Source organism: Oratosquilla oratoria, chromosome 7, assembly GCF_046742065.1.
Source record: "Oratosquilla oratoria isolate Oo_2021 chromosome 7, ASM4674206v1, whole genome shotgun sequence".
Lineage (NCBI taxonomy): Eukaryota > Metazoa > Arthropoda > Malacostraca > Stomatopoda > Squillidae > Oratosquilla > Oratosquilla oratoria.
Window position 1 is genome coordinate 14,306,311 of NC_134783.1, and position 15,000 is coordinate 14,321,310.

The following is a 15,000-nucleotide window of genomic DNA, read 5'->3' on the forward strand; positions in this document are numbered from 1 at the left end:
CAGCTGAATGGAATCAGATGGCGCCATTTAGAGCATAATCTATGCAGTACAATTTCATTCATAAGGGTTAACAAGTAAGGTTTTTGTCAGCAATAGTCAGTGCTTCTCTCCTTATGGATGATATTGTGCCGAAGATGTTGGGTCATAAAGGTGGTAAAAGAGAATAAATGTTGTAAAGCGGAGGAATAATAGATGTTAAGTGACCAGCCTTTTTTTCATTACTTACTAGTCTTACAAGAATTAAGAATACTACACGGCTCTGGTACGTAAGGATGTCACATGATTCCTTGTGGTATTGACTGCATAAAAGATGTAGACAGTACGCCATTCAGGATGCGAGTAATGTAAATGTTGTGCCGTGCAATGCAAATGAAAAACGCGTTTAAGCTCTTTTGTAACCCAAAGCTTCTTAGAATTAATCCGATCAAATGTCATGGGAACGGATCCATCTGACAAACAGAGAGATAGACTAGTTCGCCATCGATGATTTACGGGTGATTCTATTCTTGGATAAAGAATATCTTATCCAAGTCGTGGAGTGTCAGAGGTGGTATAATAGGAATCTTGGGAAAGTAGGACGTAGGACACATGTTAAAAGTGATCAGTTTTCTTCTTTAATCGAAGTTATAAGAGGTGGGCAGGGTATAGATCTCGACTGAGGAGAGAGGAAAGGAAGAATAGAAAAAATCTTTTAACACTTTTGGGAAAGAATTATATATATATATATATATATATATATATATATATACATATATATTTAGGTGGCACACCTACACGAGAAGAGTGCAAACCCGCAACCCCCCGACGCAAGCACATACATGCATGTGTTTGCTCATACATTCTTGTGTTCGTATACACACATACATATAGAACCACATGTGCACACAAACATAGACACAGTCACTAACACACACACACACACACACACACACACACACACACACACACACACACACACACACACACACACACACACACACACACACACACACACACACACACAGAGAGAGAGAGAGAGAGAGAGAGAGAGAGAGAGAGAGAGGGAGAGAGAGAGAGAAAGAGAGAGAGAAGTTGAAGAAGACCACATACTTAAAAAATATCAAGAAAAAATCGTAAAGATGCGACAACTAAAGCAGGCAAATAGAGGACAGTCTCCTCCTCACCTCCTCATCTTCTTCCTCCTCCTCCTCCTCCTCCTCCTCCTCCTCCTCCTCCTCCTCCTCCTCCTCTTCCTCCCTTTTCACCCTCGCATCATCTGTCCCCTCGTCAGGTTTCATCCAGGATTGTTTCCTCTTTAAAATGGATCCGCTCTTCTCTGTTTTCGTTTACCATTTTCGTCCCCTCCCTCTCCTCTTCCTCCTCCTTCTCCTAACATTCCTCCTCGTCCTTGCCCTCCTCCTCCTCCTACTCCTCGACTCACCCCTCCTCTTCCTACTCCTCCTCCAACTCCCTACCTTCCCTGTTGAAGCTTCATATTTTTTATTTTCTTGTCCTCCTTTTTCTTCCCCTTTCCTCCTCTTCAGAGTTTCAGTCCGGGTCCACATTTTGTTTCCCTTTTCCTCTACAGTTCATCGTCTTTCTCCTCCTACTTTTTCTCCCATGCTCCTGATCTTCCCTTCTCCCGAATGCTCTTCCTTCTTTAACACTTCTTCGTTCTTCTGTTCTCCTTCTTTTCATCCTCCCATTTCTTCCCCTTCTCCTTCCATTTCTCCTCCACCTCTTTCCTCTTCTTATTCTCCTTCTCCTCCAGCTCCTTCCTCTCCTCCTCCTTCTCCTCCACCACCTTCTCCTTTGCCATCATCAACATCACTACAGCCTAGTCCTCTTTTTCTTCTCTTCTCTCTTTATTTTGTTTCTCTTTTGTCCTCTTTTTTTCCTATTTTTTCTTCTTTTTTACCCTAAAATCCTTAATCCTTCCATTTTTTCGCCCTTCTCTTTTTCTTATTTTCCTTCCTTTTGGCTCCTCGATTTTTCCCCCACTTCCTTTCTTCTTTTTATTCTCTTGTTCTTTCTTATCTTCAAATTACCCCTTTCCACTTCTTTTTAACCTTATTTCCATGTTTTTTCCTCTTCCACTAATGTTTTTCTCCTCTTTCTGCATCTCTTCCTTCTCCTTCTTTTTCCTTACTCTTTATCTTTTTCCTCGTTCTCTTACCCCTCCTCACTAAAATCTCCTTCTCTTTCTTCTCCTTTATCTCCTCCTCACTCACCTCCTCCACCAACCTCTTCCTCTTCCTCTCCTTCTCCTTCTTCTCCTCCTCCTTCATCTCTCCTTGCTTGACCTGTTCCTTCTCCTTTTATTCCTCCTACTATACTTCTTTCTTATCTTTTTCTCCATCTTCATCCACCCCTTTTCTTTCTCCTACTCTATCTCCATTTACAGATTCTTCCTCCTCTTCGTCCTCCTCCTCTTCCTTCTCCTCCTCCTCTTCCTTCTCCTCCTCCTCTTCCTCCTCCTATACCTACTCGTCCTTCTCCCCCTCGCCCTCGTTCTCCTTTCTCTCCTTTCCGTACAATTTTTCTATGTATTCCCAACTCACATTTGACCCAGCCATTCTATATTTTTCCTTTTTGACTGTTTTTCTTGTCTACCCCCTTCGTTTTACTTTTTCATGTTTTTTCTCCTTTCTTCTTTTCTTCTCTTTTTTCTACTTTGCGTCAGTGACAATTTGTGTAAATTATTTTTTTGGTACTGACGCAAGATCATTTTATTTAATATAGTAAACATCACCTATCCCAATTGGTTGAAAATATATAGACTTCAACCTGGCCAATGCTATTTATCTATTTACTTATTTACTGTGGATGTGTTGTGCCTTGCTGCATTACTTCTGACCCAGGATAATAGGAGTGATACAGGGATGACCCGTCATCCATGAGGAGCTAAGATGAGAGGGAGGAAAAGGATGGTGGAAGGAAGTGGAATGGGTGGGGAGGAAATGAGTGTGGGTGGGTATATGCCTTTTGACTTTGGCTACCCCCCTGGTAAAGCGGAAAAACCCTTGGTATATAGATAGATGGATAAATTAATATATAGACTTTTTTATCCAATCGTTGATTTATACATTGATCTATTTATCTATATACTTATCCATTTATTCTCATTTATTTATTCATTTATTTATTATCTATTTATCTATTAATCTATTTATCTATTTATTTATTAACTTATCTATCAATTTTTCTATCTATATATTTATTTATATATTTATTCATTTATTTATATCTCTATTAATTTATTTACTTATTTATTTATCCATGTGTTTGTATATTCACAAGTTTATTCATTTATCTTCATATTCACTTATTCAATTGTTGATTTATTCAATGATCTATTTTCTATATATCTATCCATCTAATTTACATTTATTAATTATCTATTTATCTATTCATTTATTAATTTACCTATTAATTTTTTTACCTATATATTTGTTTATATGTTTATTTATCTATGTCTCTATTAATTCATTCATTTATTATGTATTCATTTGTTTGTATATTTACAAATTTATTCATTTATCTATCTATCTATCTATATATATACATATATATATATATATGTATTTACATATATATATATATATATGTATTTACATATATATATACATATATATATGTATATATACATACATAGATATATATATATATATATATACATATACATATACATATGCATATGTATATATATATATATATATATATATATATATGTTTTTATTTATCCATATATTTATTCTGATATACTTCATTTTTCTTATATATAAATATATATATTCTCAAATATATATATATATATATATATATACATACATATATATATATACATACATATATATATATATGTGTATATATATATATATATGTTGAGACATTCTGACAGGTTGGCGTAAGCGGAGTAGGAAAAACAGGAGTCTTTGTCTTGAGTTTATTCCTGACTAGTTTCGCGGGTATGCTTTTTTTTTCTTTTTTTAAGCATACCTGCGCAACTAGTCAGGAATAAACTCAAGACTAAGACTCCTGTATTTCCTACTCCGCTTACGTCATATACATATGTATAATTTTTTCTATTTGTTCATATATATAATCAGTTATATTTCATTTTTCTTGTATATATATATATATATATATATATATACATATATATATGCATACATATAGATATACATACATACATATATATATATATATACAAATATATGTATATGAATATATATACATATATATATATATATACATATATATATATATATATATGTACATATATATATATATATATATATATATATATCTTATCTATCCATATACTTATTCCGTTATATTTAAATTTTCGTGTATATATGTTTATATATATATATATATATATATATATATATATACATACATATACCAAGGCTTTTTCCCCCTTCCAAGGGAGGTAGCCAAAAAGGGAAAGGCATAAAAACACTCCCACCCATTTCACCCCCAAATACACTCCACACCCCTCCCACCCTTCCTCTCATCTGAGCACCACCTGGATGACGGGTCATCCCTGCACCCCGCCCACCGCCCTGGGTCAGAAGCAGTGTCGCAAGACACAGTACATCCACAGCAAGGCCGCTTCATTTAATCGGCGACCCCCCCTCTCCGTCCCCCTTTGCATATAAGGAGAGGACGGGGAGAAATCCCTTCGGGCTGCGTCAAAATTTACTCACACATACTACCCCACCCCCCACCCCCCCCCCGCCCATTCCTCCTCATGCAATCACAACATCATCCATATACAACCATTCTCCACTCACCTCTGTCTTCCGTCCTCTCCCTTCCTTCCTCAACAGACATTCCCCTCTTCCCCAAAGCCCCCTTCACCCCATCCATCCACCTCATCCTAGGACGTCCCCTCATGTTCACTCCCTCCACATCTGCCTTCCATACCTCTTTTACTAGTCTTTCTTCACTCATTCTTTCCATGTGTCCAAACCATCCTAATATTCTTTCATCAACCCTCTCTCCCAAATCCTTTTTCACCCCTGTTCTCCTCCTCACCTCCTCATTTCTCACTCTATCTAGCCTAGTAACCCCCGCCATACTTCTCAGACACCTCATCTCAAACACATTCAAACTCCTTCTCTCTTCTTCTCTTATGTTCCACGTTTCTGCCCCATACAGTGCTGTTGGCACAATCACTCCTTCATACAGTCTCCTCTTCGCATCCATTCCCAAATGTCTATTTCTCATTACACTCTTTAAACCACCAAGGCATTTACTCGCTTCTCTCAATCTACATTCTACCTCCACCTTCACTCCACCTTTTCCTGCTACACTTGCACCCAAGTATCTAAAACTATCCACTTCCTCCAGTCGCTCTCCCTTAATGCTCACTTCCAGTCTACTGCCACTTTCACCCCTTGTACATCTCATCACCTTACTTTTACCCACATTTATCTTTAGTTTTCTTCTATCACATACTCTCCCAAACTCTGCCACCAGCTTCCTCAATCCCTCCTCTGACCCTGCCACAAGCGCAGTGTCGTCCGCAAACAACAGCTGGCTCACCTCCCACTTTTCTCCATTTTCTTTAACCATCTCCAATCCCTGACTCACTACCCTAGCATTCACCTCTCGCACCACCCCATCCATGTATAAGTTGAACAGCCAGGGCGACATAACGCATCCTTGACGAAGTCCCACCTTTACTTCAAACCACTCACTCTCTCCATTTCCAATCCTAACACATGCTCTACTACTCACATATATATATATATATATATATATATATACATATATATATATATATATATATATATATATATATATATGTATATATACTTATATATATATGTATATATATACGCATATATATGTATATATATATATATGGATATATATATATATATATATATATATATATATATATATATATAATAAAATATATATATATATATATATATATATACCTATTCCGTTATATTTAAATTTTCTTTGTATATATATATATGTATATATATATATGTATATATATATATATATATATATATATATATATGTATATATCATCACTGTAGGAAATATTTATATATATATATATATATATATATATATATATTAAACTACTTTTTCTTTCATACCTCATTTTAGGCTAATTTAGGCTTGCCTGTGCTAACCATATCTTGACTGTGCTAAGATTGGTTAAGTTCTGCTAAGTTAAACTAATCTAGAATCGGTTAGTATATGATAGCATAACCTAACATAGAACTTTTACGTAATACTAGCAGGTTAAGGTATGTATAATTGGCTTATTAATTGGGTAAAGCTAAAATTAGCCTATTTAACTTAAACTAATTAAAGTGAAATAAAATCTAGTGCTTAGAAATTCAAAATACTTGATATATTCTATTCTGGTTAACCTAGGAGCTTTTAATTAACTAATAAGGCTACACAGACTACAGAGGCGTGGTCTTTCTAGTATATGAAGCCTTCAAATATTGGCCAAAACAGCTTCTCCCCTTCCCATCCTCCTCTCCTCCTCTTCTTCCCTCCTTTCCCTTCCTCCTACTTTACTTCTTAATCATTCGGCTCTTCTTCTTTAACCTCTTTTCCTTCCCCTCCCCTTTTTCTTTCCGTTCCTCTCTTTTTTACTTCCTCTTCCTTCATTTCCTTCCCTTCCTCTCTTCTCCTCTTTTCCCCTCCTCCTCCTTTACTTCCTCTTCATTCGCCTCTTCTTCTTTAACCTCCTTTCCTTCCCCTCTTCTTCTTTCTTCTTTTCTTTCCGTTCCTCCTTTTTTACCTTCTCTTCTTTCCCTTCCTCCTCTCTTTCCCTCCTTTCCGCTCCTCCTCCTTTACTTCCTCTTCATTCGCCTCTTCTTCTTTAACCTTCTTTCCTTCCCCTCTTCTTCATTCTTCTTATCTTTCTGTTCCTTTTTTTACCTCCTCTTCTTTCCCTTCCTTCTCTCTTTCCCTCCTTTTCCCTCCTCCTCCTTTACTTCCTCTTCACTCATCTTTTCTTCTCTGACTTCCTTTCCCTCCCCTCCTCTTCTTTCCTCTTTTCTTTCCGCCCCTCTTCTTTTACTTACTCTTCCTTCCCATACTCCTTACCTCTTCTCTTTCCCTCAATTCTGTTCCTCCTCCTTTACTTCTTCTTTATTCCTTTCTTCTTCCTTAACTTCCTATTCTTTCTCTTTTTGTTGTTTGTCCTGTTCCTTCCCTTCCTCTTTCTTCCACTCCTGTTCCTTTACTTCCTCTTCTTTCCCCTCTTCCTCTTTAACCTCCTCTTTTTTTCTTTCTTCTCCACTTCCTTCCCTTCTCTTCCTTATCTTCTTCCTTTACTTCCTCTTCATTCCCTCCTCCTCTTTAACCTACTTTTCTTTCCCCTTTTCTGTCTTCTACTCTTCCTTTTCCTCGCCTTCCTTATTCTCTTCCTTTCACTCCTCTTTAACCTCGTCTTCTTCCCCTTTCTTTTTTCCTTTTCCATCTCCTCCTCTTCCTTATTCTCTTCCTTCTTTTCCTCTTCCTTATACTCTTCCTTCTCCTCCACTTCCTTATTCTCTTCCTTATCCTCCTCTTCCTTATCTTCTTCCTTCTCCTCCTCTTTTCCCCCCTAATTTTTCTTCTCTCATTCCTTTACTTCCTCTTCCTTCCCCTCCTCTTCCTTCACCTCCTCTTCTTTTTTCCTTTTTTTCTTCCTTCTCTTCTTCATAAACCTTCTATGTCTTTTCTTCTTTCTTCACCTCCTCTTTCTTTTACTTCCCTCTTATTATCTATTTTCCGGTCAGCCATTACTACCCCCACTCCCCATTCCCTGTTCTCTCTTTCCCCTTCCCTCTCCTTACCCTGTTCTCCCTCTCTTCTCTTTTCTCCCTCACCCCCGCCCCTCCCCTCAACTCAATTCAGTCATCTTTCCTTTCCTCCTCTCCTCTTTGTTCTTCCACCTCTCAATCTCTACTCCCGCTATCCTTTTCTCCCCACCCTCTCCTCTCTCCTGCTTACCCTCTCCTCTCTAAATCATCCCCTCAACTTTCTCCACCCATTACCCTCTATTCGCTACCCTCCTCACCCCTCCACTCCCTACACTTCCTCTCCTTCCCCTCCCTCTCCTCTTCATACTCTCCTCTTGTCTTCCCCCTCTGTCCCCATTTCATTCCGTCCTATTCCTCCATATCCTCCTTCCCCCCTTCGGCAGAGCGTCCGTCCTTGTTCAATATTCCGTGCTCCTTCTTCATTTTGCTCCCCTCTGTTTGTCTCCCCTCCCTCCCTCCCTCCCTCCCTCACTCCCTCACTCCCTCCCTCCCTTCCTTCCTTCCTTCCCCCTTCTCCCTTTTCATACCTTCCTCTAATCCTCCTCGTATCTCCCTTTTCATCCACCTCTTCATTCATTCTTCACCTCTTCTCTCCCCTCCTCTTCCTCCTTCTTCCTCAGTTCACATTGCTTCCCTCACCTGGGTTTCCCTCCTCTTCCTCTCACTCTCACTCAGCGCTCTCCGTACCCTCCTCTCTACCCTCCACGTTCCTCTCCCTCACATTTATCCTTTCTTCCTTTCCCTTCCCTTTACATTTCTTCTTCTTCTTAATCAATATGTTTTTATTTATTTTTCTTTCTCTGATTTTCTCCTTATTCTTTTTCTTCCTCCTTCGTCATATGAAACTTCTCCTCTTCCTCCTCTTTCATTTAGTCTTCCTCCTTTTCCTCCTCCTTCTCCTCCTCCTATCCTCCTCCTCCTTCTTCTCCTTTCCCTTTTCTACTTCCTCCTGATCTTGCTCTTACGCTTCCTCTCCTTCTCCCTCTTCCTTTTCATTCTCTTTCTCCTCTTCCTCTCTTCCCCCTTCAGCTTTTTGGGGATCATGAGGTCCAGCAGTGTTTGCTCAAAGTCAATATTTTCCTTCTCTTTTTCTTTTTCTTTTTCTTTTTCCTCCTTCAATCGCTTGTTGCTCAAATCGTGGGATCAGTGCATGCCTACATACATGTACACACATATGTGCACACCTAAGAATATGAATGTAAATAGGTACATGCACAATTGTACATTAGCACAAAAACACATAAATACACACACACATACACACGCACACACACACACACACACACACACACACACACACACACACACACACACACACACACACACACACACACACACACACACACACACACACACACACACACACACACACACACACACACACACACACACACACATACACACACAATGCCCATGGTTGTTTGGAGCCCAACATCCACTCCCCCTTCAGAATTCGATTAAAAATGTCAGTAAACTGTATATGAAGATGGTTCTCTATTAAAAATCCTAAAGATATAGAAATCTCTATTATCCGGAAAAAATATCCTTTGGTACATGATCATATCATGAAGTGTTCCTTGTAGCGCATTTTGTAATATTTTTTGTTTATGTATTTATCTATCTATTAGTTTATTTGATATTTTGTTAATTTATTTATTTGCTACTTTATTATTTATTTAATTATTCACCTATTTGTTGGTTTATTCTTCTGCTAAGTTATTCATTTATACATTTATCTACTTACCTATTTTATAAAAAAAAAAAAAAAATCCTTTGGGACATCATCATATTATAAAGTGTAACTAGTAGCCCAGACATTCTATATATAATTTTTATGTGCTTATTTATTTATCTATTTATTCATTTATTTAGTATTTATGTTTATTCATTCATTTTATTATTTACTTATTTGTTTACCAATTTGTTGATTTATTTGTTGGTTAATTTTTTTATTTATATATCTATCTATTTACTTACTTATTTGATCTATTTAGTTATTTTCTTATTTACTTATATGTTTATATATTTATTTGTTTATTTAATCACATATGTACCGGTACCAAGTTATTTATTTATCTATTTATGATTTTTATGTATCTATTCATTTATCTATTTATCTTTTTGTTTATTTATCTGTTTTTTTGTTTATTTACTTATTTATTTGTTTATCTCTGTATCTATTTATATTTTATTCAGTTATTTATTTATTTAATATATGTCAGAAACGTCCACTTTGAGAATTAAAGTTTTTAAAAATGCCAAATTGAGAGACTTATTTGTAATTTGTACATCATTCTTCATGTTCACTATAAACCCACTATCGGAAAAATAATAACAGAAGTACAGGGAAACTGTATATTTCGACTACTATCTGTAGTCCTCTTCAGCAGAAAGCTGAAGAGGCCTACAGATAGTAGTCGAAATATACAGTTTCCCTGTATTTCCGTTATTATTTCTCCGATAGTGGGTTTATAGTGAACATTTACAAATGTGTTATAACATACCAATTTCCATCATTCTTCATTTACATCACAAAGTTGACAATTGAGTTGCTAGAAATCCAGTCCCTGTCTAAAGAGCTCAAAACAAAAATGTTCTAGTTTGATCGAAGAATAGATAAAAGAAACTAAATAAAATGAAAATTTATTCATTCAAGTAGACCTTATAAAGTTTAATACACTTATACGAATATCATATAGTCACATGTTCTAACACATATATGAAATTTATGTAGTCAAGTACAATTATTGAAATAGAATTATGTAAAGCCAACTGAATATATAATTTTATTAGCATTTGTTTTTAGATATTGTTTCATAATATTATGAATTTATATCCCTTTTGATGATGGAAACATTAATTTTTCCTTTGCGGGAAAAATAGTTGGAAGAATTGATATCAAGAAGCATGTTGACATTCGCAAAAATAATACTCTGAAATTATTTACGCTAATCAAAGTCTATTACTCATTTCCATTTGATTAATGGCCTAATTATGCAAAAGGCGATGAAGCATTTTAACGAAAAGGAAAGAAGATTTGAACATTATACTCGTCGCTCGCTTAACAAAGTCGCCAGATGGTTCTATTACTAACTATACAGATATCCAGTACGCGGGAGTTCGACGAATATGATCATTTAAGTGATATTTTACGTCCGGAAGCACTTTTTTTTTCTTAAGTTGCAATGGTTAATATTAATGTACAATATCTATCAATAAGTTAAAACTCTTAAATGTATTTCGAAAAAAAGTTGTTTTGAATCTGCATGTAAATATTTATTCATCTACTAATCTATTTATTAAAGATATTTCTTTCTTTATTTATCTATTTCTTTCTTTCTTTACTTATTTATCTATTCATTTATTTACTTAATCATTTATCTATCTATTTATTTATTTATTAATTTATGTATATATTTGTTCATTTATTTATTTGATAATTTATTTATTCATTTATTCATTTATTTTTGTTTATTTTTGTTTATTTTTGTTTATTATCTCTTTAGTCAATGTAGACCTAATTTTACGTACTTTTCAACAGAACCGCATGGCAATGGCATTAAAGTGGTTAATAAATATTTCTTAAAAATTTATAGAATATATGGCCATCTCCTTGAATATGTTCAGGATTTTTTTTCAGTCACATGTGGGATGATTTAAATAAGATTTGTAAGTGAAAAAAAGAGATTTCAGACCTTGGAGATGTTTTGCTATATTTTATGTTCTTTTTAATTAATTTCAATTTTTCGTTTCAATGCCCTACGCGATTTTTATTTTTTCACGAATTTTGTTTTACGCGAACATTTACCCCCCCCCCCAAGTTTCATCCTCTCCTGACATACTGACCTAGCGTGAACTTCTCCTTCTCGCGACATTTCTCCTCATTTCCGGCAGAGTTCATTATTTGAACGTGCTAACCCACTTTAATTGTTCGACACTTCATCGACCTCTATTGGTCTTAAGGTTGGCTCGTTCCAATTGTCACACTTCTCACTTCGATTTAACTGGCGTCATTAGATTCTGTTTTATTTGTCCGAATCTTTCTGCAAATGGGCAAACTTCATCCTCGAGAGTTTACGCTCCTTGAAGTTGTTCATGAAAAAATAATAATTTTGGATTTTATAGTGCAAATATTTCTTGGTGTTCTTTAAATGTGTGTATGTGTGTGTGTGTGTGTGTGTGTGTGTGTATGTGTGTGTGTGTGTGTTTGCACAACACACACACACACACACACACACACACACACACACACATACACATACATACACACAGACACACGCACACGCACACACACACGCACACACACACACACACACACACACACACACACACACACACACACACACACACACACACACACACACACACACACACACACACACAAACACACAAACACACACACACCACACACACACACCACACACACACACACACACACACACACACACACACACACACACACACACACACACACACACACACACACACACACACACACACACACATTCTCTCTCTCTCTCTCTCTCTCTCTCTCTCTCTCTCTCTTCCGAGAGACCGGAAGTGAGTCCATTGCAACGACGAAATTCACTGACCCGAAGAAAAATATATCTGCGAAGTTGGTTACATTAACGCTTGGGATGGATTTTTTTTATTTTTTTATACCATTGTTTTATTATTTATTTTTTATTTAATTTTCTTTTTCTTCGTATTCTTTTTTTTTCTTACCTAATGTAGGCAGTATATAATCTCAACGGAATAAAGCCATCAGCTGTTAGGTTATCAGTCTCAATAACAACTAAGAGTAATGATCATATTTAAGTATCCCCGGATGGAAAAATGAAAGAGGACATGGCCCATAGTTTGTTAATACAAGAAAGGAAGCTGATGCGTTCAGAATAATTTTACTTGAGTGTAGATAAGTAGAGGAGAGGGTATTGGGAATGTCACTAATATATGTGACCGAGATGTGGACTCTGAAAATAAAACATCGATTTATGGTTTTAAGAGGTATGATAATATTTTATGATAACGTGTACAACGTGTCTTCACTGCATTTGAGGAATGGTGAGTAAGTTATTGAAACATTTACTGATGTATTAGCCTAATCTATAAAAGCCGAATGTACAACGTGTCTTCACTGCATTTGAGGAATGGTGAGTAAGTTATTGAAAAATTTACTGATGTATTCGCCTAATCTATAAAAGCCAAATGGTAAGACTTAAAAGAAAGAAAATGTGAAAATGGAACCATTGAGAATAGAGTATAGAGTTAGAATATTAAATTCGTATTGGATAAAGAAATAAGAGATCAAAGTAAAACGATTGTGAAGGCAAGGGGAAAGCAAACAGGTCCTTGTTGACATAGTTTGGACTTGCACATATAAGGGAAGGGGGCAGATCTTCAAACAAAATACACAAGTCAAAGGTGTGAGGAATAAAAAGACCGAGAAGAGAACGAAAAAGAAGAAGTGTTGTCACGGAAAAGAGGATAATAAACAAGGATTAGATATAAATGTTGGCGCAAGATAGATACAATGGGAGAAAAACATACAAGAGTTTTGAGAGTTATGGTGTTGTAGAGAGCAGAAGACAAAGTGAATATTTGATTTGGGTTCTGCTATATGCAAGTCCGGCTCTTGAAAACACGAGAAAGGGTAATGTCCTCAAGAGAGTTATAAAAGACTTATGTTCCTGTGTCGCACTATTACGATGTGAGTCTTTTACGTCCTAGAATATTCATAATCTCAAATGTTCGAAATACAGTAATACGCTTGCAACAGATTTGCTAAAGACGCTAAGCACAGAAGCTACCTCCAAGTGCGGTCCTGTGTACACAATATGTTCATAAAATGCACATGAACACACACACACATAAGCACACACACACACAATACCATACTATACTATACTATACTATTCTATACTATACTATACTATACTATACTATACTATACTATACTATACTATACTATACTATACTATACTATACTATACTATACTATACTATACTAAACTATGCTATGCTATTGTATACTATACTATACTATACTATACTATACTATACTATACTATACTATACTATACTATACTATACTATACTATATTCTACTATAATATACTCTGCTATACTATACCATATTATACTATACTATATCATATACTATACTATACTCTGCTATACTATACTATACTATACTGTACTATACTATATTGCACTATACTATATTACACTATACTATAGTATACTATACTATACTATATTCTACTCTACTCTACTCTACTCTACTCTACTCTACTCTACTATACTATACTATAGTATATTACACTGTACTATACTATAATATACTATACTATACCATACTATAATATACTCTTCTAAACTATACTATACTATACTATACTATACTATACTATACTATACTATACTATACTATACTATACTATGCTACATTATGTTATATTGTACTATACTATACTATACTAATACTATACTACACTAAACTATACTATACTTTACTATGCTATAGTATACTATACTATACTATACTAAACTATACTATACTATACTATACTATACTATACTATACTATACTATACTATACTATACTATACTATACTATACTATACTATACTACACTATACTATACTATACTATACTATACTATACTATACTATACTATACTATACTATACTATACTATACCATACTATACTATACTATACTATACTATACTATACTATACTATACTATACTATACTATACTATACTATACTATACTATACTACTAATACTATACTATACTAAAATACTATACTATATCATACGAAAGTATACTATACTAGAATAAAGTATACTATACTAAGTAGTATGCTATAGTATACTATACTAATTTATACAATACTATATGATGTTATACTATACTAGGGTACACTATGCATTACTATACTATACTACATTATACACTGATATACTATACTACATTTTATCATACTAAACTATAACGTTATAACTAAATAGCCAACGTCTTATTACAGGTGTGGTCGATGGAGACGCTGGAACTCGTCCTAAACTACACATCAGAGGAGCCTGTGTTCGACGTGCGGCCTCTCGCCCCGGGCATGAGCTACAAGGCCGCTGTTACCGCCTTTAACTCGCGCGGGTCTTCCCAACGGAGTGTAATTACCATACTCACCATCAACGAGGCCAAGATGCATATGAGTAAGTACTCG

General features: G+C 35.4%; 1 protein-coding gene across 2 annotated transcripts in view; it reads left to right on the forward strand.

Moving 5' to 3' along the window:
- The window catches only part of LOC143026992 (nephrin-like), a 364,064-nt gene that overhangs the window by 206,105 nt on the left and 142,959 nt on the right, over positions 1-15,000 (forward strand). For both annotated transcript variants that reach the window (XM_076187802.1, XM_076187803.1), the window contains exon 11: positions 14,806-14,989. In XM_076187802.1, coding sequence (XP_076043917.1) covers positions 14,806-14,989 — 184 coding nt within the window. The remainder of the gene's footprint in view (positions 1-14,805; positions 14,990-15,000) is intronic.